Here is a 26,594-nt window from a genome sequence, read left to right on the forward strand (position 1 = left end):
GGCTGCACATTTTTCTGAACAAGCCACAAACTGGATCACCTCCTTCCTCGAAGGAAGAGCAATGAAAGTGTTTTCCAATATAGCTAACGCAGAGCCTACCACCATCAGATATGGAGTCCCTCAGGGCTCATGTACGGCTCCTACCCTCTATAATCTCTTTACCAAACCTCTTCGATAAACTGGACACACTTGGGATCACATACACCAACTACGCCAACGATACCCAAGTGCTCCTCCCGCTCACAGGACTCTACCATCAAGACGCAGCCACCCTCCAGAATATGTACGCCACCATCCAAGCATGGATGGTTGGCCACGAACGGCCTATGTCTTAACGGAGATAAGACTGAAATTCTCATCCTTGGTCAAAAATCCACTCTCACGAACCTCGACCCACTCTACACCAACTTCTGCATAGACAATTGTGTCATCCCAGTTCTACCATCTGTTAAAACACTAGGAGTCCACATTGACGCCTCACTCTCCATGGACAAGCAAGTCAACTCCATTGTCTCTGCCTCCGCCCTCAGCACTAAGCTCATTAATGCCATCAGACCTTTCCTAACCAAAGATAACTGCCTTTCTATTGCCAGAGCCACCATTGGAGCCAAACTAGATTATTGTAATGCGCTATTGGCTGGCACCTCCAACTCCAATCTCAACAAACTCCAAACAACACAGAATAATGCACTAAGAGCAGCTCTCAATATACCAAAAAGGGACCACATCATGCAGGCCAGAAAGGCAGCACACTGGCTACCTGTCAAAGAGCGCATTACATTCAAAATACTTACCACCGCACACAAATGTATCAACCTGTCTGCACCCTCATACCTGTCTGATACACTAGCCAGATCTCACTCCACCAGACCAACAAGGCAATGCCACACCAACCAACTTAGGGTCCCACGCATCAAACGAGCTAGAGCAGGTGGAATAAGTTTCTCCTACATTGCCCCTAAGCTATGGAACGCACTACCCAGCACGCTCAGAGCAGAAACCTCTCTCACTGCCTTTCGAAAAAAATTGAAAACCACCCTGTTTAACTAATTCCTCTTCCTTTGTGTCGTTTACTCTTTTCCCCTCCTCTCCTGTAGCTACTACTCTTCTCTTGCAACTAAGTAATGACGTCACTGTATGTACAACACGTCATTTTCATATCTGTAACAAACGCCACGATGCCCTCCGGGCTGCCTGTGCGCTCAACAAATGCGAATTAATAAATAAATAAATAAATGAGGTCCATCAATCAACGTGTGCAAACATCTAGAAGGAATGAAGTGGTAATAGCACTGCAATCCACAGATCCAAAAGGATTCTGAGATCTGGTCTCAAAGGACCAGAACACACAAAGTACTGCCCGGGCCCAACTCGATCTCTGAACCACTGTGGATGCAATATTCCGAGACACCTGTACATGCTTGCAGAGACTTAAAATCAGAGGGATAGTGACAGTGCCTAGCTAGTGAATTAACATTTCTCCTGAACAATGTAGAACAATAACTAAAATCACCTCGAGCTCCTGGACCCGAAGGGTCATCTAATGTGATCCTACAACATCAGCCTTTGGTGTGGGGAGAAAAGTACTTTGTTTTGGGAAATATCATCAAGAACGCTGAACTTCCCGTCTCATGAAGCAAATCCTTGTTGATAACAATTTTTAAAAATGGTCAACACGTGGATACTCTGATCAACAGATAGCCTCCACGAAGTTTCAAGCACAACACACATTTAGAGAATTAAATGCATGGTGATAAGAGAAGGTGAGACAGTATTAAAACAGGCAGTGAGTGTGGTACCAATGAAGGATGAAGTGTTCATGAGTATTATGCGATACCATTTGTAAATTATATTTTTATTATGGGGCATCAACTGGGAAATGTAAACAATGCTGTGTGGGCGTCCATTACGTAAATGCATCATTCATTTCCTTATGCAATAAAGGTTTTAAGTGAATGAATTGTTGAAATCTATCTGTGGTCCACTTCTGCATATGTGTTAGTGAACCTTGTACCCCGCAGAGTAGCACAAGCCCACATTTGATTTTGATGCATTTAACTGGAGACAAACTGCCAGTATCTAATCGGAAACCTACAGACATAGCAACCTCCAAGGACGCCAAATCGTTACAGAGAGGCATCAGAATCTACTGGCTGTCCACACACGTGCAGAACAAGCGAATGAAAGATGAAATATGGGGGACAGACCGGAATCCAAGGGGACGCTTGGCTATTCTCATGCAGTTAAAAACCAACAAAGTTATGTGCACAACTTCTATACAAACTGTATACGAGGACGGCCATAGAGATCTGGATGATCGAATCGTAGCTGCTCAACAGCAGGCACCCAATTCTGAACCACAGCAGGATAATAATGACACACCGGCTAATGTAGCTGAGGAAGCAAGTCTAGAGTATCCTGGAAACGATGATGCAATTAGTGAAGTAGCTACAGTTTACTTATCAAGGAAAGAACGCAGACTCCTGCAACGCCGAATGTCTGGAGGTCCTCAGGTTCAAGAAGTTATTGCCGCTCAGAAAAGAATCGTTACTCTGGAGGCAGTTATAAACATGAAAAAAGAAGAACAAGAAAAATAAAAAGGGGCAAGAAGAATGTAAGATCTACCAGTGTGTTGACAAGTTGGATAATAAATGACCAAAGTAAGAACGTGATAAATGAGGAACCACCAAATAACCAGAATTAACATTGCGATTCTGAACTTGAAGAACACCCAAAACAGAAAATGCTGAGGAAACCTATTGAGCAAGCTAAAACCCGAGCGATCCAGACAGCCAGATTAACCACAACGGCAAGATCCGATAATGAAGAAATGACTGGCAATACAATGAGTAATCAAAAACCTATCTTCCAATAAAACTGACTGTAAGGGACGAACAAAATGTAAACGGACCAGATTTTTTTTTTAATCAGATTCATAAAATACTGCCTCTCAGTATTCTGGACTCAAAGGATTTCCATTTGATTGAGCCCATTAAAAACACAATGCACCAATCTACAACTGAAAATGCCAATCTGATTAAATTATATAAAAACAGATCACTTGAACTGGGCTATGAACTAGATGCTGTAGTGGAGATCTGTCCTCACAGGGCATGTCTGCCATCAGTTATGGAGGCCTTATGAGAGAACTTTAAGTCGTCCGGTAAAGGTGTGGGGAACAAGAAAAGCCCCAATTCTTTACAAGAGAATATATTGGGAGTGTTGACTTGGTTGATAAAGAATAACAAAAACAGAGCCCCAGTAAAACATTGCAATTGGTATATTAGCACATGGAATACGCAGGGCTTCACTCACCTTCTTGACATAGAGGGGTTGTTGAGATTACTGCTTGAGAACAAGGTCTTCCTTCTGCAGGAATTCTAGTTACACTCAAGGCTCATCATAGATGGATATCAGAGGTTTCAGGTCTTAGCAAAAAAAGACCATCGCTATGGGGGCCTCATGATTGGAGTAAAAAATGACATGAAGGCATCCACAATTACGCTTAATAAAGAAAATCCATCTGTGCTGGCTGTGAGATTCTGCCATCCGGTCAGTGAAAACAAAGTAGTTATCATAAATGTAGACGATCTTCTCGGAGCCCAATTGACAGATATTATTACCAAGTCTGTTATTGAAGTAATTTGTGAGGCAAGAACTATGGGTGAACCCGAGTTGGTTGTAATGGGGGCGAGGAGGAGGGGATTTGAATGCTCAATGTTGCTGTGAGAAAAAAAAAAACAGAGTACGCTAACAGCACATCAAAAATGGACAACTGCAAGACACAAAAAAAAAATACTTGGGTGGATGTTCTCTCAGAGTGGGACTGTTACATGCTAAATAGGCGTGTGATTGGCCATAGGCCGGGTAAATATACCTGGAAGAACAGAACTAATATATCTACACTTGATTATTTCTTTTGTAATATGCCAACTATCTCCTACGTTAATGCATTTAGTGATCACGCCATGCTTACCCTTGCCATAGGAGTTCCCCCCCCCCATCTCACCTGGGTCCGGTGTTTGCCGGTGTCTTCGATCGCTGCCTTCTTGCGAACGCTCCTGGTCTTGAACAGCGCTGCTCAAGTCTCGTCTGGTTCCAGGTTGCATTTAGTTCCGGGAGCACGGAGTCCAGGAATCCGGGAGTCTGGGAAAGGCTACTAATGCTCGGAATCAGGAAGGGGGAAGGGGTCAGGACCGGGTAATAGCACTGGGACAAGGAAACAATACCACGAGCTACGAACACACGTCTGAGGCTACTCTGCAATAGCATTGAGACGTGCGGAGCCGCGGAAGGCGTGGTCTATAAATAGATCACGCTGCGTTCAGCGCATGGAGCGAACAAGGGCTTCAGCTCTGGACGGCCATGTTGGAAGTAGTACGGAATGTAAGCCCCGTTGAGACAAGGACCAGGAGGTCCAAAAGGGGTGCGATCTGAAGTTCATGGCAGCATGCCTCATCCGAAGGCCTTTCCCTCCAGGTTTGCCGGGTGTATTAGGTGAAATCTTCTGAGAAACCGAGGAGCCTTGATATTTGAAACAGGTTCCCAGGTCCTTTCGCTAGGAGGATATCCTTTCCACTCCACTAGATATTGAAGATGGCCCCGCTTATACCTGGAGTCACAAATCCGGGACACCTCATATTCCAGTTGGTTGTCAACCAGTAGAGGAGGAGGTCTACTGGATTTTCGAGCAGATTGGATGTAGGGCTTCAATAGGGATGTGTGAAAAACTGGATTAATTATTTTCCAGAAGTCAGGTAGCTTGATTCGATATGAGACAGGATTGATAATCTCCTTCATGGGAAATGGACCATAGTAGCGGGGAGCCAGCTTGTTTGGTCGCAAGTGTCGGGGGAGTAGTTTTGATGACAACCACACTCGGTCACCGACCATATAGAAAGGACCTGGTCTTCTCTTGGAATCCGCATACCTCTTGGTCTGTAATCTGGCCTTCTCTAAATGTTCTTTAGCCTCCCGGTGAATGTTGATAAGAGTTTTGATCCAGGAGTCAACAGTAGGTACTGGTGTAGGGTAAGGAAGAACCGAGGGTAAAACCGATGGATGGAACCCCGGACTACAATAAAAAGGGCTGGTCTGTAGCGCTGAGTGTTCGGAGTTGTTGTAGGCGAATTCCGCAACGGGCATCAGGAAAGACCAGTCATCCTGGACCTTGGTGGCGAAACATCGGAGATATTGTTCCAGGGTCCGATTTGCACGTTCTGTGGCTCCGTTGGTTTGGGGGTGATAACCTGAAGAGAGGGCACGTTGGATTCCTAGTACCCGACATAGGTGTTTCCAGAATTGTGAAATGTATTGGGGACCCCGGTCAGATATGATCTTGGAAGGAAGCCCATGTAGGCGGAATATGTGTTCCAGAAATATTCCAGCTAGCTCTGAAGAGGTGGGTAGTTTCATCAGTGGTGTAAATTGGGCCATATGGGTAAACAAATCTATGGTGACCATGATGGTAGTGTATCCTCGGGATAGGTGGTAACTCCACTATGAAGTCTGTAGCGATAATTTCCCATGGTTTAGAGGGTAGAGAGGGCTGCAGAAGAAGACCTGCCGGTCTTTATGTTTATTTTGGGCACAGGTTATACAAGCCTGGATGTATTGCTGTACGTCAGACTTCATTTTAGGCCACCAGAACTGTCTCTGTATAAAACGGAGGGTGTTGGTGATACCCAGGTGCCCGGAATGGAGTGCGTCATGACAAAGGTTTAATATTTTTGGCTGTAACTTCCGTGTAGGAATGAGTAGAGCATTGTCCTTGAATAAGTAGCCTTCCTTGGCTCTTAATTTCCAGTGATTTCTTGTTGAAATGTCCTTCCATATTTCCGAGGATTGGGTTTGCGATCAGACTTCTTCCCGGAGATCAACTGCTTGGGCTACGAAGATTGTGGGAGAAAACATTTTAGGAAATGCCTTATCTTCAGTGGTCACGTAGTCAGGATGGCGAGACAAGGCGTCAGCGATCAGGTTCTGTGATCCAGGGACATGGGTAATGTGGAACTGATACTGGGCAAAAAAGTAGGCCCAACGTGCCTGACGACTGTTCCTGCACGGGCTTGGACAGGATGTCTGGCTCCCAGAAGTAGGTGTCGCCATTCAGTGAAGGCTTGGCGAATGGCTAAGAGTTCCTTTTCCAGGACGGAGTAGTGTGATTCACTAGGAGTTAAGGTTCTTGAAAGATAAGCAACGGGGTGTTCCAAATCGTCCTCCATTTTCTGCTTCAACACTGCTCCTATAGCGTAATTAGAGGCATCCGTTTCCACTAAAAAGGGTCGACTTGTATCGGGTTGAGGCAAAATGGGAGCTTGTGTGAACTTGGTCTTCAAACGCTGGAATGCAGTTTCTTGTAATGTTGACCAGACAAATGGGGTGTCCTTCTTTAGCAGAGCCACTATGGGTTGTACCATCTCGGAAAAGGTGGCTATGAACTTCCGGTAGAAATTGGCTAGTCCCAGGAAGGATTGGATTTGTTTCACGGACGTGGGAGTAGGCCAGGCGAGAATGGCCTTTACTTTTGAAGGGTCCATGCCAATCCGCTCTGGACTAAGGATAAATCCCAGATAGTGCAGAGGTAAACTGAAACAAACATTTTTCAGGCTTGGCTAAGAGGTGATGTTCCCGGAGTCTTTGTAGAACTGCCTTAACATGTCCTTCATGCTTCAGAGGGTCTTTGGAAAAAATCAATATGTCGTCCAGGTAGACAATGACGAAGAGAAAAAACATATCAGAGAACACCCTATCCATAAAACGTTGGAATACTGCTGGGGCATTGGCTAGTCCAAAGGGCATGACCAGGTACTCGTAGTGGCCAAAGGGTGTTCTAAAGGCGGTCTTCCACTTGTCTCCTTCCCGGATACGGATCAAATGGTAGGCACCCCTGAGATCCAATTTGGTGAATATTACGGCTCCTCTCACAGCTTCCAGGATATCCGAGATCAGGGGCAGTGGGTACCGATCCTTGAGGGTGCATTGATTTAAGCCTCTATAGTCGAGGCAAGGTCTGAGTTCCTTGGTATCCTTCTTGGGAACGAAGAACAACGAAGCAACCGCTGGAGATTTTGAGGGTCTTATGGTGCCATTTTCAAGATCAGTGTCTAGGTATTCCCGAAGGGCATTTTGCTCGGGTTCGGAAAGAATGAACATTCTACCGAAGGGAATTACAGCTGAGGGATCTGTATCTATGGCACAGTCTTCGGGCCTGTGAGGGGGTAAGGCTTGGACTATGGCAGTAGAAAATACATCAGCATATCCCCGATAGGCCTCTGGAACTTGTATGATATTGGAAACCATGAGTGGTGTTTCTTGGTCTCTTGGTGGTTCTTTAGAAGTTACCGAGGAGGGGTCCAGGGATAGAGAGTGGGACATACAGAACTCTGAGCCCAGGAATAATGATCCTGCTGTCCAATTGATATACGGATTGTGCTTTTGTAACCAGGGCATTCCCAAAACCATGGGGTAATGGGCTGACTTAATGATGTCGAATGTAATCCGCTCTTGATGATGGTTTATGGAAAGTTGGATCTCTTTAGTCTGCAGGCTTATGGGTCCTGAAGAGAGGGGTCTTCCGTCAATTGCTTCCACCGGCTGCATGGTGCTTCGTGTCTCGTACGGAATATGATGACTAACAACCCAGTCTTGATCAATGAAAATTCCCATAGCTCCGCAGTCCACCAAGACCAGAATGGGATAGTCATAAAAAACCCTTGGCTTGGAAGGTTTGGTCTAAACTGGCGACATCCGATAGTGGTAAGAAACTGAATGTCATAAATGAAAGTAGTCCAATAAGTCCTTAAAGTCGCGTCCCACCAAGTCGGGGGTTTAGCCAAGTACAAGACCCCTTGCTGAATAGTGTGAAGTATGGGTGACCTGGAAGGAGACTGCGCCTGATTCTTGCACACGAGACTTATTTTTTTAATTTTATATTTTTTATTTTTCAGAAAAAAATTGCCCTTAACGTTGATGACACGTGTTTCGGTCCTCCAAGGACCTTTCTCAAATCAGGGCTATTGATTAGTCTTATGGTCATGTAAGAGGCCCCTGTCACAAGATGTGAAAGATAAGCTTCCATATATCATTGGGATAAATCCCTGCTGGGCCCCCTTGAGACTTGTAGCAATTCTGCGATTGTACGCGCTTAATCTGAACAGCAGGGATTTATCCCAATGATATATGGAAGCTTATCTTTCACATCTTGTGACAGGGGCCTCTTACATGACCATAAGACTAATCAATAGCCCTGATTTGAGAAAGGTCCTTGGAGGACCGAAACACGTGTCATCAACGTTAAGGGCAATTTTTTTCTGAAAAATAAAAAATAAAAAATATAAAATTAAAAAAATAAGTCTCGTGTGCAAGAATCAGGCGCAGTCTCCTTCCAGGTCACCCATACTTCACACTATCCAGAATGGGATAGGTTTTGTCTTTGGAGGGCGACAGGAAGGCCTGTAGTATCACCAAACTGTTTTGTCCAGGAGAGTTCAAGGATGGAATTGATGTGGAGCAAACATCTCTCTCCCGAATCCCTGTTCCATTTAAGATCGGGAGCTGGCGTTTCCCAAACGCCGAGGAGGTGCCAGAGGACATTCCCTGACCAAATGTTTGTCTGAAGCACAATACATACACAAACCCGTATGGATCCGTCTCAATCTTTCTTGAGGTGATATGGGTCCACGAAAGGCTCCAATTTGCATGGGTTCAGGTTCTGGGGCTGGACTTGGGTTTGCGTCTGATCTGGCTGTGCTCTCAAAGGACTTCTTGGGTGGGTTTCCCTTGGATTTCTTCCTTTCCTGGATGCGAAAGCCTATTTGCAAGGCCAGGTCCATTAGTGCTTGGAATGAATTAGGTCTGGCCACCCTGGCCAGTTCATCCTTGATCTCATCGTTCAGGCCTCTCCTGAACAGGGTAAGACTAGCCTCAGAGGACCAGTCTGCTTCCTTAGCCAATTGTTTAAATATGGTCACATAAGTGAGCATATCTTGGGAGCCCTGTTGAAAGTCCAGCAAGCGTTCTTGGGCAGTATAGACCTGCTCTGGACGGTCAAACATGCCTTTAAGGGCCTGTATGAACCCATCATAGTTGTGTAGGAGGGCATCGCCGGAGTTAACAAGGGGTGTTGCCCAAGTTAAGGCGTTGCCGGAAAGGTGGGATATGATGAAACCCACCTTAGCCCTAGGAGTCGAGAAATAATAGGGCTTAAAGGTAAAGTGGACCAGGCATGAATCCAGGAATCCGCGAAGTGTTTTTGCAGAGCCATCATACTTGTCAACAATACCGCCCAACAGGGCACCCTCCTTTGTAGCAGAATCCCGGGAAAAGACCAATTGTTTGAGCGCGGCGTTTTCCGCCTTAAGATTTTGACTCTCGGTTGATAATTCTTGCATGCGTCGCATTAAGTCCTGCACAGCGGCTTCCATCTCGTTTTTAGGTTCGATCGGGTGGCGTCTCAAACTGTCAAGGAGTTTCCCCCCCCTTCTCACATGGGTCCGGTGTTTGCCGGTGTCTTCGATCGCTGCCTTCTTGCGAACGCACCTGGTCTTGAACAGCGCTGCTCGAGTCTCGTCTGGTTCCAGGTTGCGTTTAGTTCCGGGAGCACGGAGTCCAGGAATCCGGGAGTCTGGGAAAGGCTACTAATGCTCGGAATCAGGAAGGAGGAAAGGGTCAGGAGCGGGCAATAGCACTGGGACAAGAAAACAATACCGCGAGCTACGAACACACGTCTGAGGCTACTCTGCAATAGCATTGAGACGCGAGGAGCCGCGGAAGACGTGGTCTATAAATAGATCACGCCGCATTCAGCGCATGGTGCGAACAAGGGCTTCAGCTTTGGACGGCCATGTTGGAAGTAGTACGGAATGTAAGCCCCGTTGAGACAAGGACCAGGATGTCCAAAACGGGTGTGATCTGAAGTTCATGACAATAGAGGGTTGGAAGCCCACTACGGAAATAATTCAGGGTTGTGACCTTGAGGTTACTACTGGCAAGAATAAAATTAATTGTACACAGAAAAACCTAGAGAAAGCCAGGAAATGTGTAATCCGGAATTCTGTGTCTATATATAAACTTATGGGCTTGACGGCGGAAGGGACAGAATCATGGATATTAGAAAATAAGACTAGACTTACCTTGCACAAAAGGACATTACTCTTTACTGGGAAATCATGCCACAAGACGACACTGTGACAGAGCTGTCCAAGAGGAACATGAGGGTTGAGCTCCGAACAATCAAGAAGTCGGACCTCGATCCCCAGGGTGTTTTTTTGGCATCTCGACTTGTGAAAAACAGGTACAGGCGCTGGATTAAAAGCTAGAATGCCAGAATGCCTAGAGCAGGGCTCCCTTTACATGAAGCTGTCAGGCCTCCTTGTGATGAATTAAGATCATATTAAAAGTTATTCCTTTTGGTGCTATTGTCTAAACACAGGCAAGAAATCCTTGCACATAGCACTTTCATGTCTGGAATGGTGAAGTAGCTAATGGCAAGCTTGATAAGCCGAGTAAGATTAGTGGAAAGTAAACTTGCTTGTCCTTATTAATGTCGTACGGACGCAGTTAATTTCCAAGAGAAATTAATTATGATACACTTTTACTGTAATATTTAATAAGTAATTAATGATTTTATAATAGTTGACTGTATTGTACGTTTTAAAGTTGTTCGTTTTTAAATCAATTTTTAATATGTGAAAGTGTATGAACTAGACACAACAAATTGTTTTTAAAAAATTAAATGATAAAACCAACGAACTGGGAACAGCATGGTACCAGTTGCACCTGCTGGGCATGTCAAAACGAATCCATGACTGAGCTGGCAAAACCAACCTGCTGGGGACCTTTACATTTGGCAGACGGATTTGCCCAACTAGTCAATGATGGTCAAGACAAAGACCCCAACCAACACAGCAGCCATCACTATCCATCCATAGGTAGTCAAATAAAGCTGTAGTAAAATAGATTATATCGTCACAGGCGGCCCAACCAAAGCTTACCATTGCTTGCGAGATGCACTCTGAAGGATTTTAGCTTAATGAGACATACAAACATGCAGCGAAAGCTTCCTAAACCTACACTAGCGTGAGCAGAGATTCATAAGAGGGGCGAGTTCTTCCATCACCTGAAAAAGTTATTTCTGGGCACTAGAAGGAAATCATAATGGAGTAGCATCCATGGCCTCTTTAATAGCATTATCCTCAATGTTCTGTTAGTTCCAATATGCACATTTCCATTCCATGGAAAACAGTTCAGTTTGCTGTCCTGTGCAGACGTTTACTTGAATGCATTGGGGCGAATTTTGTCTGAGACGCTATTTTATGTAAGGGTGCAAGTTGAAGGCAATTGCATGGGTAGATTAGCACAGTGAGGACTCCTGCACAGTCCCAGCGGAATGGGTATGATGAGCCATGGCCTTCCCTCCAACTCTACACTTCCATGAAGGCATCAGTGAACTGCAGCCCTGCACACATCACGTTAGAAGGAAAAGCAGCATTTGTCCTCCTCTGTAGCGAGTGAAAAAAAGCCTTGCCAGGGGCCTTGAGCTCGGCTTGAAGGGCATTCCCAGAGAGCCAAGAACAAAAAACTGATCAGAGTAGCAAGGGCAGCCCCACATTACTCACAATACATTCAAGGCAATTCCAGGAAAATCAGCAGGCGTTTCAGGACAGCGAGTGTGTATCATCTTTTAGGGTGCCTTAAAAAATACAATGCAGCGGGCGGAAAGGAAGAAACAAGACAAACAGAGAAACAGACTGGCATGAGCAAGAAAGGAGCAGTATTGCAGTTTGGCAGGGAAGGTAGAAATAGTGGGGGACAGAGGAAGAGGGAAGAAAGAAGAAAAAGCGTAAGGAAAAGAAAAGGGGGAGAGAGAAAAAGGGGGGAGAGAAAAAGGGGAGAGAGAGAGAGGGGAGAGAGAGGGGAGAGAGAAAGAGGGGAGAGAAAGAGGGGAGAGAAAAAGGGGGGAGAGAGAAAGGGGGGAGAGAGAAAGGAGGGGAGAGAGAAAGGAGGGGAGAGAGAAAGGAGGGGAGAGAGAAAGGGGGGGAGGGAGAAAGGGGGGAGGGAGAAAGGGGGGAGAAAAGAGCAGGGGAGAGAAAAGAGCAGGGCAGAGAAAAAAAGCAGGAGAGAGCAAGAAAGAAAAAACAAAGACAAGGCAGAGCCACTGTTCCCCAGGAGAAAGATACAGACAGCGAGACAGAGGCATCGAGACAATGGGAATTTGTGCAAGTAAAATGGACAGATCACAACCAGAGAAAAAGAACCAATGAGTCAGAAAGGCAAAGATCCAGAAACAGACAACAAATGAAAAAGAGAAATCGAGCCAAACATGCCGTTGTTGACAATATACACATCCATCATTTTGCTTGTTGCTTCCTTCTCCACAACACATCTGTTTTTTCTTTGTACTCCGTTTTCCTGTGTAAGTCTCTCTCTCATCGCAAAGTAACTGACACAGAAGGAGGTCAAAATAAGCCATAAAAACAGAACCCTCTGTAGATTGAATCAGAAGCACCTACAAATTAATCCGTTCGGCGAGAAATGCAGTTCGACCACTGCAGGGGGCCTTTCCTTTCATACAGTAGCCCGCGGGACACGTCCATTCCGCATTCCACTGCTCTGCCCTCACCCGCTCCCTGCATGTTTTCCGACAAGGCAAGCTATGCCACCCAGGTATGTGCGGGTGGGGTAGGGGAAAGGTCTGCAGCACATTACTGAACAGACGAGCCAAGAAGCGGCCACATAGACCAAAGTGCTTTTGGGAACTCTGGAACCGTAAATGAAAGAAGATCCACCTGGAGGAGGGAGCGCTCCCTAATTTTTGTTCATTGAGCAGCATGGGGAGAAAGGCCCCATGAGCAGCACGGCCTGCATGGTGTGATTGTTGGAGCATACAGTACTCACGTTTGAGGGTGCTCTAAAGATGCTCATTTCTTCACATGTTCGATGTCCAGCCTTACTCGACACTCACACTCATCGCGGCCCATTAAGAGCACCGTGCTAGATGGTGGAATAGATCATAATAAACACAAAACAATGATTTTACTGCCCTCCTCCAAACAACCCATGGACGTCAGTTAAGGGCCGCCAGGGGTGGCAGCTGCTACCCCTGGCTCCCTGCGAGATACCCCTGGCTCCGGTTTTGTGACCCCTGATCAGACATAGGCCAGAGTAGCTGCGGCATTATGGGAAAGCACAATAGCCCCCCAGAAATTGGGCAGGGGTCTCCGCTGCCACGGTAGGCCCGGCGTGTGCGTTTGAACGGTTACATTTTGGGCTGGGTTGAGCACCTACCACTGGCCCTGAATAATTTGGCATCTGGGGAATAAATCGACTGGTGTAAAAAACGATGAAGGTATTGGCTTCTTGCAGAATGTTTTCATCTTTAATATCTTGTTTCGATGAAATGTTGCTTTTAGAACCTTCATAAAGTACATAAGGAAGTGAGAGATTAATCACCTACATTATATCCAAGATTACAGACAATAGTCAAGTTTTAGTGGATTTAACCTATAGCTTAGGACATTGTCGCATTTATGCAAAGGCAGCATAGGTTTTCCTTGAACATTTCAAGAAGGAATTTACAAAGATCTTCATCGTCATAAGTAAAAATAAAATCATGTCCTTTATTGTAAAGATTAATCGTTTGTATGGTTGGGGGGTGCAGAGGGGGGGTTGCTTTTCTGGATGAGGCACTGAGACCCGATTGCGAGCATGTATGATTTTGGCATTGGTAAATATTTACTACCGTGCACATGCCAATACGATCCATGTTAATTCGAGAGATGCGTATCCATTTCTGTTTGTTCTTTGTATTTTGGGACTCAGCCCTGAACGTATAATGGGAAAACCAAATCTAACATTCCCCGAATGTAAAAAAATAAATAAAACACGACTGAACACAAAATAAACCGCTGGCTTTGCAAATGCTTGGAATTCAGTGCAAGGAACAGATGCAAGAACATACTCGGCCTGATACTGAGCTCGTTTTCAGGCTCCCCTCTGCTACCTCTTCTCCTTCTCTCATCTCCGACTGTCTGCTATCCAGGAGTGGTGTGCCGCCAACGGTCTCTGCCTTAATACAAGCAAGATGGAGATTCTCCTCATCGGCACACCTGCACCCTCCTTTCCTGTCACTCTCTGGCCGACCTCCCTTGGCCCTTTTTCTGCTCCCACCTGTGAGGCTAAGACCTCGGCGTCATCTTCCACTCCACAGTCTCCTTTTCTCCTCACATCTCTGACGTCTCCAAGGAGTCAAACTACTAACTGCACCTCCACAGAGGTATTCATCCTTTTCTCTCCTTCCCCCAGAAGCTCACCGTCTCTAGAGCTCTGGTTCTCTCTAGGCTGGACTACTGCAACAGCCCCTTTCTAAATCTGCCTGCTTCTACTCTCCGCCCTCTGCAACTCATCCAGAACAGGACTGCGAGACTTGTCCTTTGCCTCAAACCCAGGGATCATATCTCGCCACCACTGAAATCTTGGCATTGGCTCCCAGTGGCTGCAGGGATTACATTCAAAACCCTCTGTATTGTCCACAAGGACTTCTGGGGTCTGGGTCCTCAATACCTCCAACTCTATTTGCAAATACCTTCCTACTGAAGCTCTTTGCTCCTCCACCCCCTTAGGGTCAGTCGCTTCTCCAAGCTTCAAGCTGGTGGTAGATCTCTTTCTTCGTCTGGGGCCTCCCTCTGGAACAGTCTCCCTGTCTCTCTGAAACTTGAGGAGAACCATCTCCGGTTCCGGAAGCACCTCACCACCTTCTTCTTTGCTTCTGCCTTCTCTCTTCCTCTCACATGCAAATTTCCTGTCTGATACTGTACTGTTCACCTGGCTACCCTCTGATTCGGGCCCAGGTCCCTAGCCGCCCAGTTGCACATCCGCACTGCCTCCGGTAACCCTTGCACTTTGGTCTGTATCTGTAACCCTACAATCCCCCTACCTGCACTTGCGCCTGCTGACCGCACTTGTTATTGTTTTGATCCCATGTACACCACTGCACTCCTCCCCTTTCTGCTGGCACTTTTCCCCTCCCTTGCACTTGCGTGATCTCAATGTCACTCGGTCTAGTAAGATCGTGGTCCCTGTCCTCCCTCTGTTCCCCCTTCCTTGCCATGTCACGCCTTGAAACACTTGTGTATAGGTGCGTTACAAATGCCATATCATACATACAGATTGGTAATCCAATAGCTGAATGCATATCTGGTTATTTAAGCAGCAGGCAGGTTTTCACCTAATAGGAGTTCTTTCTATTTGTCTTTGATTAGTAAGTGCTTCCATGTTAGGTGAGCAACTGTTGCAATAACGCCACGACAAAAATTCATCTCAGTATTGCTTTCAAAATCTACTTTGGGCAAACAAAGAAAAGAGCAGGAAAAATGTGGGAGGATCTACTTTATGGTTTGGTGCCTTGAGGGTCATTCAAGGGATAAAAAGGCAAACTCTGCTTTCCCCCCGTCATATCATCAACAGCCATAGGTGGAATCAATGATGTGCGGAGACAGCAACCATACAGGTGGTTGACGACGCCCTCAACATCCTTGACGACAGCCATCTCTGCCTCCTGGTTCTACTGGACCTATAAGTCACTTTCAACACAGCAGAAAACCAGGTGCTCGCGAAGACCCTACATTGGCGAATGGGCGTCAGCGACCTCGTCCTACGCTGGTTCAATTCCTTCATAGCCAACCACCAGCAGTTTGTTCAGATGGACTCCTTTAGATCGCCAATGCTACCCATCGCCTGTAGAGTCCCGCAGGGTTCCATCCTCTCCCCAGTGATCTTCAATCTATACATGGAGCCACGAGAGGCCTCTTAGCCACACACAAACTTCCACATCCACTAATACGCCAAAGCCACACAGCTATACCTCAAGATCGACTCCATCAAGGACATCCATAGGCTCAATACCTGCCTCTCGCTGATCCAGTCTTGGACGTCCAGTGCATACTTGAAGCTCAGCCCCTCCATGACCAAATTCCTACTCTTCACCAAGAACACTGAACACCCAGACATACAAATCTGGCTATCAACCATGACCCCTGACGGAGTCACACCTGAGCTCACCTCCTGCGCCAAGTCCCTCCGGTTCCACATCGACAAACACCTCTCCTTCAAGATACACACAGCTATGAAAACAAACTCAGACAGCTTGGTATCAGCTCTTGCAGAAGGTCAAGCCCTTCCTCCTTCCAGACAGCTTTAGATCCACTGTTCAAGCACTGGTCCTATCCTACCTGGATGGGGCAATGACTTCCTTAAAGGCCTCCCGTTGTCCTCCCTTGTGCCCCAGAGAAGTGTCCTACACGTGGCTGCATGCCTCATCAAGGGTGTACGCAAATACAGCCACATCTCCCCAGCCCTCATCGACCTTCACTGGCTCCCACTGCATGCACATATCACCTTCAAGTCTTGCTGCATCATCTATAAGGCTATCACCCAGCAACCTTACAAAGAAACTCAGTATCTCCTGTGGACAGCGTACCACCAGAAGCCAGGACATGTATAGACTTAAAATATGCTGCCACAAAAAGGAAAGGACCAGTGATCAAGCCTTCTCATCTCCCCATCATCATCAGACTCACTCCCACGCTCATACAATTTAGAAAAGAACTTGAGACCCACGTCTTTGAGGACTCTCTTTTCAACACGTAGGCCATCACGTCGTCCCCATGCCAACTGACTCGCTAGATGCTGTCCACCGCTTCCACCCTGTACAGCTGTACCACTCCTCTGTGCCCCTCTGTATCCTAGACCCCGCTGCATATCGGTTCTGTGACCTCTGAAAAGCACTCGGTTATGCATCTGTACTGCTGTATACCTCTGTAAAGCGCTCTGTTGCATCTCGAAGCTTGCTAGGTTTGCGTTCAATAAATACATAATAATAAAAGACTGTTTTTACACCAGGAGCTGGCTTCTAGCTGTAATTAATTCCCCATCAAACCACAGAGCTTGCCTCAAAGAGAGCCCATGGTGTGTGTTTTGGGTGGAGAGGAACTAGCATGGCCATGGGCAGTCAATGGGTGGGAAAATAAACCAAATACCCACAGGCTGTGTCCCTCCTCCCATCTCATCTCTCTCCAATCTGCTCGTTCCATGGCAAACAGTTCAGCTTATAGGCAGCGCTTTCAGAGCCACCGCAAGAACTAAAAATGGCCTATTTCTGAGTCCGTCTGTAATCCACAAAGTTATCTCCACAATACCTTTAACACACTCCAAAACGGCTGCAGGCAAACACGCAATGTTTGCACGCAAGAGGCAACCTCCGAAGTACTTACTGTACTTCTAGAACGTGCAGTGTTATCTGTATGAATGCAGTTTTTAGAAACTGCACTTTTTTTCGATTCTAATAGGTACAAAATCACAGTCAGAATTTGCTCTGTGATTTGCACTGCGGTGGCTAAACGGAGTTTAAGAGGCCCTTTTGAGGTGCGAGTGATGACAGGGGAAGATAGGTCATGATGGCGAAACCTGAACATGCCAGGCTCTACCTTACATATGACGACTATTTAATTCTCATGAGCCGTTACAGTTATATGTCATTACTGGAGCATTTGAGGATGCACTGTGTATGAAGGCAGGGCATTGACATGTAAGGCTGCACCTTACATGTTATGTTACGTTACGTTATGCTACTTGGCATTTATATAGCGTCTTATGTATCATTGGTATGACCTCAAAGCACTGGTAGGTTGAACGCCCTCGGGAACCGCAGTTCAAGTCAGTAGAGAGAGAGTGTGTCGTATGGTGCGTGGACGCACCAGATATGTGTGCAGCTGTGTGGTTGTTGCGCTTTGAAACACTTGTGTATAGGCGCGTTATAAATGCCACATCATATCATATCACGATAGCTGCTTCTTAGCGGTAGGTGTGGTGCTGAAGAAATCAGTTGGATGTGTTCAGTCTGGAGCGTGGACACCCAGACTGAGTTCTGGCTGCGTTAGGCCTGAGGAGACGCCTAAGCTAGCCGGAATGTGCTCAGCTAGCTGTGTCTTACTAGCATGATGAGGTGTTTGTGGGGTCATGTTAGTATGAGAACAGTTAGGCCGAGTGTGTCGTAGCATAGCTGTGTTCTAGTTGAATGATGGTGTATAGGGGAGAGTAAGCGAAGTAGTGTGATATGGTGGTTATCAGTAAAGCGCCTGCAACCTAGCACAAGAGCAGGACAAGGGGCGTACATAGCGGCATAAGTATATAAAGCGACATGTGGTGATCTATGACTGGTACATTAAGCACTCACTAGCATTATATTGTAATACCAGGGTATTTGAGGACGGCGCTTCACTTGTGAAGCAATACTTGGTTATGCGTATTGTGGGCCACTTGGACATGGCTCGAATACAGACCTAGGAGCCCTTATCGGGGATATGATGGGATTGCCCCAAAGCTTGGCGTTGCACGTTTCTTATGATGGCCACACCTGGACGCGAGATACTGCAACTTACCGATGGTGACTGGGCCAAGCAAAGGAGGCATTCACTTACATTAAATGCCAGCATGGGGTCATTTAATACTGCACTTGGCATATTGTGCCTTCACCTGGAGATGTGAGTTGCACGTAGACTGCACCGGTCATGCGAGGCTTTAATGGGCAGTAAGCAGCTGAGACTACTCTCAACATAGGATGGCAGAACCTGGCAGTGTGTTGCTCTATTTAGCATATAATGGCCATACATGATGTGCGAGTTTATAATTGGCAGAAGATGGCAGTAACAGGCCATTTACGCGGGTGTGGGCATATGGAGGCAGTGTTCAGGCTTAAACTGCATGTACCCCTGGCATGCCATGACCCCACCAATGGCATATCGAAGCAGCCCCCTCCTTCAAATATAGTTGGCACCTATAGTCTATTGCCTGCTTTCATAGTCGTTTGTTATTTGACAACTCAACATCTTATTTGTATCATTTTGCAACGGAGATGTACATTTCTGTGATATCATCAGGCGACCAGGTAGCGTGATACCACTTTCTACGATGTCATTATTGCACGGGGGATATCACCTCTGCCACCCTTACGTTGTGCCTGCAGGAGCCACACTCATCACTATCCTGGGTTTTGACATCCTTTAGATCCCTGGGTTGAGGCCGTGGTCAATGAGATTATGAGTTGCAAAAGCCTCCCCTCCTGCCTCCACGTGACCATATTTTTTTCCTTCCCTTTGAATGGGCGAGTTCCCTTGAGCGATGCACTGGGAACCAAAAGAGGTTCTGGATATAATTTTCTAAGTGGCCCCATATTACACATTTTCAGCAAGCCCAACCCTTTTCCTATGAGAAAATTGGGAAATACCACACAAGAGAGGCCCAGGGTGCAGAAGCCTGCGAGGAAATTTCCAGAGTTCCCTACATCTCTACCTACATCTTTAGCAGGAAATCTCCAGAGTTCCCTACATCTCTACCTACATCTCTAGCAGGAAATCTCCAGAGTTCCATGTACGCCAGTCCACCCCTAGTTCCCTTTCATCCTTAGCGTCTGCAATAGAAATATAAAAGGGGCTCCGTTTACAGCTCTTTTTTAACTAAAGCCCTTTTTTAACTAATATGTTTAAACTATTGCATTAGAGTACAGCTAGGGAGAAATGGTATATGGGGGGGGGGCTACAAAGCCTGTATGGGTTGTTTGGCTATTTACCCACCCACTGACTACCCATGGTCCCTGTCTGTCTCAAACTTGAGCAGGACCGCCTAAGTTCCGGAAGCAACTCAAGACCTTCCTTTTCGCTTCTGCTTTCTCTCTCCCTCTACCCTGCTGATGTACCCGTCGTCTGCTGCAGTAACTGATTACCTGGCCACGCTCTGAACCTTAACGGGCACCAGGCTCCTTCATGGCCAGCAGCTCCCCTTGCACTGCCTCTGGGCCTCCCATGTACTTAGGGACTGTATCTGCAACCCTACAGACCCCTGCCTCCTTGCACTTACCTAAAGCCGGCCAAACCGGCAGCACTTACTTGAGCTTGCCTATTGCACTCTGCCCCCTCGCTCCCCCTGGCACTTCTCCCCTTTCCCCCTCGCACTTGAATGATCTGAATGACAAGGCCTAGTAAGATCGGTTGTTTGGTCCTCTGTCTCCCCTTCCTTGTCTTGTCGCGCCTAGAAACACCTATGTACAGGCGCGTTATAAATGACTCATATCATATCATGGTCATGCTAATCCCTATGGCGATTCCAACCCACTTCCTGCCCAAAAACACATCCTCCTAGGATCTCTTTGAGCTAGGTTTATCAAACCTTACCAGCAATCTTTGTGCTTAAAGCGCTGACCAGTGTTTTTTTATTAAGTAGTCTTCTTAAAGTTAATGACTTAATTTGAGCTGCAACAGTGCTACTGGTGTAATAAACCAGGTGTGCCTGCAGCCAGTTGATTTATAAAAACACTATGTGTCCTTCAGTGAAGTCCAGTTAAAAACAAGCAGTGGCAAAGCCAAAAGATTTGGCTTGCGTATAAGTATTATGCATTTGCCAGACACTGCTATTATATGCCCAAGCACACGCACCATTTTGCAGCCGCTACCATCAATAGTCAATTATCACCACTATGGCAGGGCCTGGTAATTGCCTTTCCCATGCCTACACAAAAGCCACAACTGTTGCCATTGCCAATGTTTGTCTATATTCCAGGGCACCCCTATTTCTTTGGGATTTCCTTCATGTGGGCAGGCATCTTTCATTAAAGAAACACTCGTTTAAAGCCACCATTGTCACCCTGGAGGTTTTCCAGGGCTAGGGGAGGTTGTATACACCACACAGGCACTCAAGATCAGTAGGGCCCAGCCCAAAGAGCTTTTATCAACACATTGTTTCCAGTTCTCAAAACCGCTAACAGCAGATCGGGCCTTACCCCAATGTCTCCGTGGACGTAGACTACTGGCCCGAGCTCTCGAGTTTCCCCATTGCATGCATGATTAGGTTATCTGGTCCCGTTTTATTATTTGCATTCTGGGAAATAAGGTGCCGAGTTTAAAGTGAAAAATACAAAATATAAAATCAATGCTGGATTTTACCATTCCCATGATATGGGGAATCTCGGGAGCTATGGCTAGAAACGAAACAGGAAACCCCCATGCTAAAACAAGGGACGGTGTCCAAACAGAATCAAGAAACGAGAAGAACGCTGCAAGTGTTTAACAGACAGGAGCCAGGGTTAGGAACGCGCGAATAATCCGATCCTTCTCGAAGCTTCTCAGCGCAGGAGCAGGAGGACACGGGCACCTGCCGCTGAAGCAGATTAGGCTTAAGGTATCAAGACAAGGTGACACCGAGGAGCCATCTATTCCCGCCCGGCTCAGCGCTCGGCGCTCGGGGGTGCGCGCCCTGTTCCATGAACTACTTATTGCAGGGATTCCAAGTACAGGCCAATACATCCATCCTTGCCGGTAGGTCGTTCGAGAGGTCGGGTTGGACGTGGGCCATGCCCACTATCTGGCAGCGTCCTAGGGGCGTTAGGATAGATAAACTGCACCAGCCAATATTACACGTTTGGACAATCTTTAACAGTCATGAAATGCTTACCTTCGAGCCTTGCCTTTTACGGTCACTCTGTCAAAAGAAAGAAAACGTGTTAGAATGCACCTTCTTTACGAAGAACAGCAACCAAGAAAACAAGCATGTTATTAGTAATGAACTCGCGCACGTGGCGCAAAGCAGTCTTAATGGGGCCCTTTACAAGATGTGATACATTAACAGGACGACTTCTTCTCTGGGGACACTTAATTGTGTGCCACCCCAACCCCTCACATCTCTTAGCTGCAGGAGTGTCCTTCCGTCCTTATGAGCAAACAACAGCTATATTATATGAGCCACAATGCCGCAGACGGCCAGCACAATATAAACCTACCCACACGTCTCTATTTGGAGGTGGGAGCATTGGGCATTTGCTAACACAACAGTAGCGCATATGACCAGAAAATACCCAATACATGCTACCCTCAGGTAATACCCTATTATCAAGCACAGCAAACACGCCCACACCCCCAAACCAAGCACCACAATGCTCCTGTTGTCAAAGTATGCATGCTCAATATACTACCCAGAAAAATAGCTTTGCCAATAAAGCGGGGCGAGACAGGTGAAGAAAGGGGCGGGGTGAGGGAGGAGGCATTCTGTGCGGGATATTTGTTAATCAAGTATTTAAAGTAGTGTATTTTCAGGTCAATGTCTTCCCATTGCAAGTTGTTGCATTATACTTACAATGATCTTTTACGTAATGTTGTAGCTCAGTGGGTTGAGCACCTCTTGGGCTCCAACCCCACATCGTGTGGGCACTCGACAGTGGTGGACAGTGCGGTGCACTGGTAGGCATTGGAGCCCTCCCGGACGGAAACAGTGAGGAGTGCATGCAGGGGTGAAGTGCGAGAGGCTGGTGGTGATGGGGAGTGTAAGGAGCCGCAGAGTCACGTGCAGAGCTGACCCCGAATAGAGCAATTCATCAAAGATCACATGTAGACAAACATTTCCATCAGTTAACAAGGTCAAAGCAGAGACGAAAAATAATGTCATTTCGTCGCACTGCTGCAAGAATACTTATACCATATAGACAGTCTGGAAATAAAACCCACCAGCAGCGCAGCAATACACAATGCCATCATCACTAATAGTGATTACCAGCAATACTAGCAACCTCATTAGCCCAAGGTAGGGGTTGGTAGATAGCGGAGCTCCAGGTGTGCCGGCTCGGTGCAAGAGACTTCCCCAAATCTGCAGCAGTACTGCTCTCCCCGCTGCGGTCCCCTTGTTTTGTCTCTGTCACACCTGAAGCTTTCAGAAGTTGCCACACCAGAGCTTCACACGGAAATCTAGTCTCCTGTTGCAATACATATCTTCTCCTTTCTTCCTTTTAGTTTCGAGGAGCAAGTGGCGCAGTTAGCACTACATAGAAAAGGAATCTACTGGCGTAGAGAGTGAAGGTAAGTGATGGGAAGCGAGGTGGGAGATCCAACCACTGGCGGCCCATAGCCATTTCTACCCAACACCGTCCCCTCCAAAAACACACCTTTGGGATCTCCGAGGTCAGGTGTGTGCTTTTAAGGGTAGGTCATGGTTTACAGCTGCAATCAAGCCAGCAATAACTATCTCCCAGTATAATAAAAATGTCTAAAAACAAGTTGGCCTCCAGCTACTTGATTTGCAAACTATGTGTGTCCTTGGATCGATTTCTTGCACTCAATACCCGTTAAAAACAAACACCGTCAAAACCAACAGTCATGGCTTTTCTTAAGATATTTCCGAGGTCCTGCCATAATGTGTCCACACCAGTGGTCGAAGTGTACAAAAAGAAGTAGTGGAGCTATGTTCCTTGCTGGGCTGCACCCACTCCCCACAAACCACATCACCACGTGCCCTCCCACACACAATCCAAATCCCCAAACTCTTGCAACTGCTGTTTAAGGGAATGTTTAGTGCATTGCACTGAAAGTACAAGCTGCAACGTCTTCCTACACTTTTATTTTAAAACGAAACCATTCCGGAACGGTTTCTTTTTAAAATAAAAGTATAGGAGCTGTAAAACGTAATTTCAAGAAGTAGAGGAGCACCGCTCCCGACCGCTCCCGCTCACTTCGACCACTGGTCCACACCCGAACACCGTTTGCCAGCTGTTGCCATTTTATGGCCAGACAGTTCCATTATGGTAGTGCGTGTAACATTCAAATCTCTTGCTTACAAAAAAGCCAAAAATGTTGTCTTTGCTAATGCTTTCTTATTGATGGATTTACATACACCTGGAGGACGGACTGTCACCAGTCCCTTTCCCATTGGAACACATTTGGAAAACACACTTGTTGAACCCCCCCCCCTTGCACACCTTGTTCAACACTCCCCCTTCTCACTGGTATTCTCTTGTGTGGAGAATCATTCAGAGCTCATCCCTTGACCAAGAAGAGGGGCCTGGGATGGGGAGTGGGGGGGAGAAGAGGGGTGGCGCCGCATATTCAAACTAACTAGGCTATCCCTAGGCGAAGGCGCAAATAGCTTGTGCCGTTTATCAGCTTATACAGTCAAGTAAATGAGGCAAGATCCAATTTGCAAATAGCAAATGGAATCCTGTACCATTTAAAACTATGTCAAGTGTTCAATAATGGGGGTAGGGCGGGAGAAAATCTGCAGTGCCACCCACCATAGTTGTAAGAAAACTGACATCTTTCCCCCAAAACTCATTATGCTCATGGTCCTAGCACACAAACCGGGCACAACATGCTTGAACCACCTAACCCAATCATAGATGTGACGGAAGTCCCCCTGCCTGACTACTGGGACATCGACAGGAGTGGAGCTAGCAGGCTCCCGTGATCACAATCTAGCAGATGATGGGCCTCAGGGTTGTATTTGTAAGTTCCCTTCATCGCCCTCGCTTAGTCCCAGCGACATTGCAGGGGCTGGTCAGATGAGGATGCACGTCTGTCTCTTTAGGAGAAGTCTTCGACAACACTCGTTCTCGGCCGTGCCACTCAGACAATGGACGCAACGCTGATCGCCATATTAAAAGGAATGCACTACGACCCCTTCCCTTAGTTACCCTTAGTTACCCTTAGTCTCCTGAAGAGACAGACGTGCATCCTCATCTGACCAGCCCCTGCAATGTCGCTGGGACTAAGCGAGGGCGATGAAGGGAACTTCCAAACACAACCCTGAGGCCCATCATCTGCTAGATTGTGATCACGGGAGCCTGCTAGCTCCACTCCTGTCGATGTCCCAGTGGCCTACGTCCAGATTGAAAAATACCTAGAACTACACAAATTACTAGGCTCCAGACAATCAGGTTTCCGCCCATTACACAGCACGGAAACAGCCCTCATTGACTTGAAGACCCAAATTGATGACCTGAGGGACAAGGGAAAGACAGCACTCCTCCTCCTACTTGATCTCTCCGCGGCATTCAACCTTGTCGACCACAAGGTCCTCTGCAGACACCTGGATTCAGCTGCTCATTTCTCCCCAGAAGCCATTAGATGGATTGAATCCTTTCTGAGCGAGAGAACAATGAGAGTCTTCTCCCCATCAGCAGCAGCAGACCCCTCTCCTATTACTTGCGGAGTCCCGCAGGGCTCATGCGTCTCCCCCACATTATACAACATCTTCACCAAACCTCTGTTCGACGATCTGGATCATCTGGGTGTCACCTACACCAACTACGCAGATGACACTCAGATTCTCCTCCCACTTTCAGGGGATCACAGTAAGGACAGAGAGTTGGTGAATAGGGTGTATCTCATCATTCAGGCATGGATGGCATCTCATGGCCTATGCCTGAATGATGACAAGACAGAGCTCATCATCCTGGGTACCCCTGCTAATATCAATAAACTAGGCCTTGAATATGCCGAATTCAACATAGACGGCAACATTATCAAAGTATCCAGGGAGGTAAAAACCCTCGGCTTTTACCTGGATGCCACTATGTCATTCACTAAACAGGTCAACTCACTAGCATCCACCACTGCGTATACCTGCAAATTAATAAGAGCAGACAGACCATTCCTATCCAATGATAGCTGTATGATCTTGGCAAAAGCACTCATACTCTCCAGGCTCGATTATTGTAACGCCCTATATAGCGGTGCTAACAAAGCCATTACCCATAGGCTACAAATCCTACAAAATAAGGCCTTGAGAGCTGCCCTCGGCATTAATAAAAGAGAACACATCTCCACTACCAGACGCCAACACAAATGGCTCTCCACCGACAATAAAATCAAACTAAAGTTGGCCTCCCTAACCCACAAAGCCCTCAACAATGCTACCCCTAGTTACCTGATGGACAAAGTAAAGAGAACGACATCCATCAGACAAACAAGAACTATCAATTCCAACTGTCTGATAATTCCCAGATTCAAACTCTCCACCATTGGAGGTAACAGCTTCCCTGTGAAAGCTGCTACATTTTGGAATTCTTTGCCACACAACCTGAGAGCCGATCAACCCTACTTGCACTTTAGAAGGAATCTCATCAGTCATTTGAATTCCAACAACCACCGCATTTAATTTGTACATTTTACACTTCTGTATAGATACTGATACTTTCTGTTTGAGGCCTTTGCTCTCGCCACAAACAGCCCCTGTACATATCTGTATATTTCACTCCTTTGTATAGATAGATATTTTTTATGTGTGAAGATTTGTATTTTTCTCATTCCTGTAACCCTTAATTGCATATGTCCATAATTTTATCTCAACTGTATATTTCTGTAACATTGTAAGCTTCGCATATTCTATCTGCCTGCGCCCTGTTTCCCCTGGGTATGGTGCGCCATATAAATAAACAAACAAACAAACAAAACCCATCTCCCCCTCCCCCCAGGCTCATCCTGCGAGGGGGTACATACATTAAGGTGAAGGCCAATCAAAGCCCATCAACAACAGTGGCAACCAATTGTCAGTGCACCCGCGCAGCCATTTCCTCATTTCATCGGCACATAGAAGTGCGACAACAGACTGCAATTGAGACCCATGAACTTCCAAGCGGTGTAGGCGATGAGGAATCTGTGGGAGAAGAATCCATAAAAAGAACATTGCTTGTAAGTAATTTCTCCTTCAATGGATTGCATTCTCCCCCAGATACCTCAGACTCCCAAAGCATGCTGGTGGAGGGTTGGAAGTCACCAAGAAAC

At 46.6% G+C, this 26,594-nt stretch overlaps 1 protein-coding gene across 1 annotated transcript in view; it reads right to left on the reverse strand.

Moving 5' to 3' along the window:
* CYB5B (cytochrome b5 type B) overlaps window positions 1–26,594 on the reverse strand; it is a 318,557-nt gene that overhangs the window by 39,188 nt on the left and 252,775 nt on the right. Inside the window, exon 3 of the mRNA XM_069635525.1 lies at window positions 21,502–21,528. Coding sequence (XP_069491626.1) covers window positions 21,502–21,528 — 27 coding nt within the window. The remainder of the gene's footprint in view (window positions 1–21,501; window positions 21,529–26,594) is intronic.

The sequence above is a fragment of the Ambystoma mexicanum genome, chromosome 1q (genome assembly GCF_040938575.1).
Source record: "Ambystoma mexicanum isolate Mex_15411 chromosome 1q, UKY_AmexF1_1, whole genome shotgun sequence".
NCBI lineage: Eukaryota > Metazoa > Chordata > Amphibia > Caudata > Ambystomatidae > Ambystoma > Ambystoma mexicanum.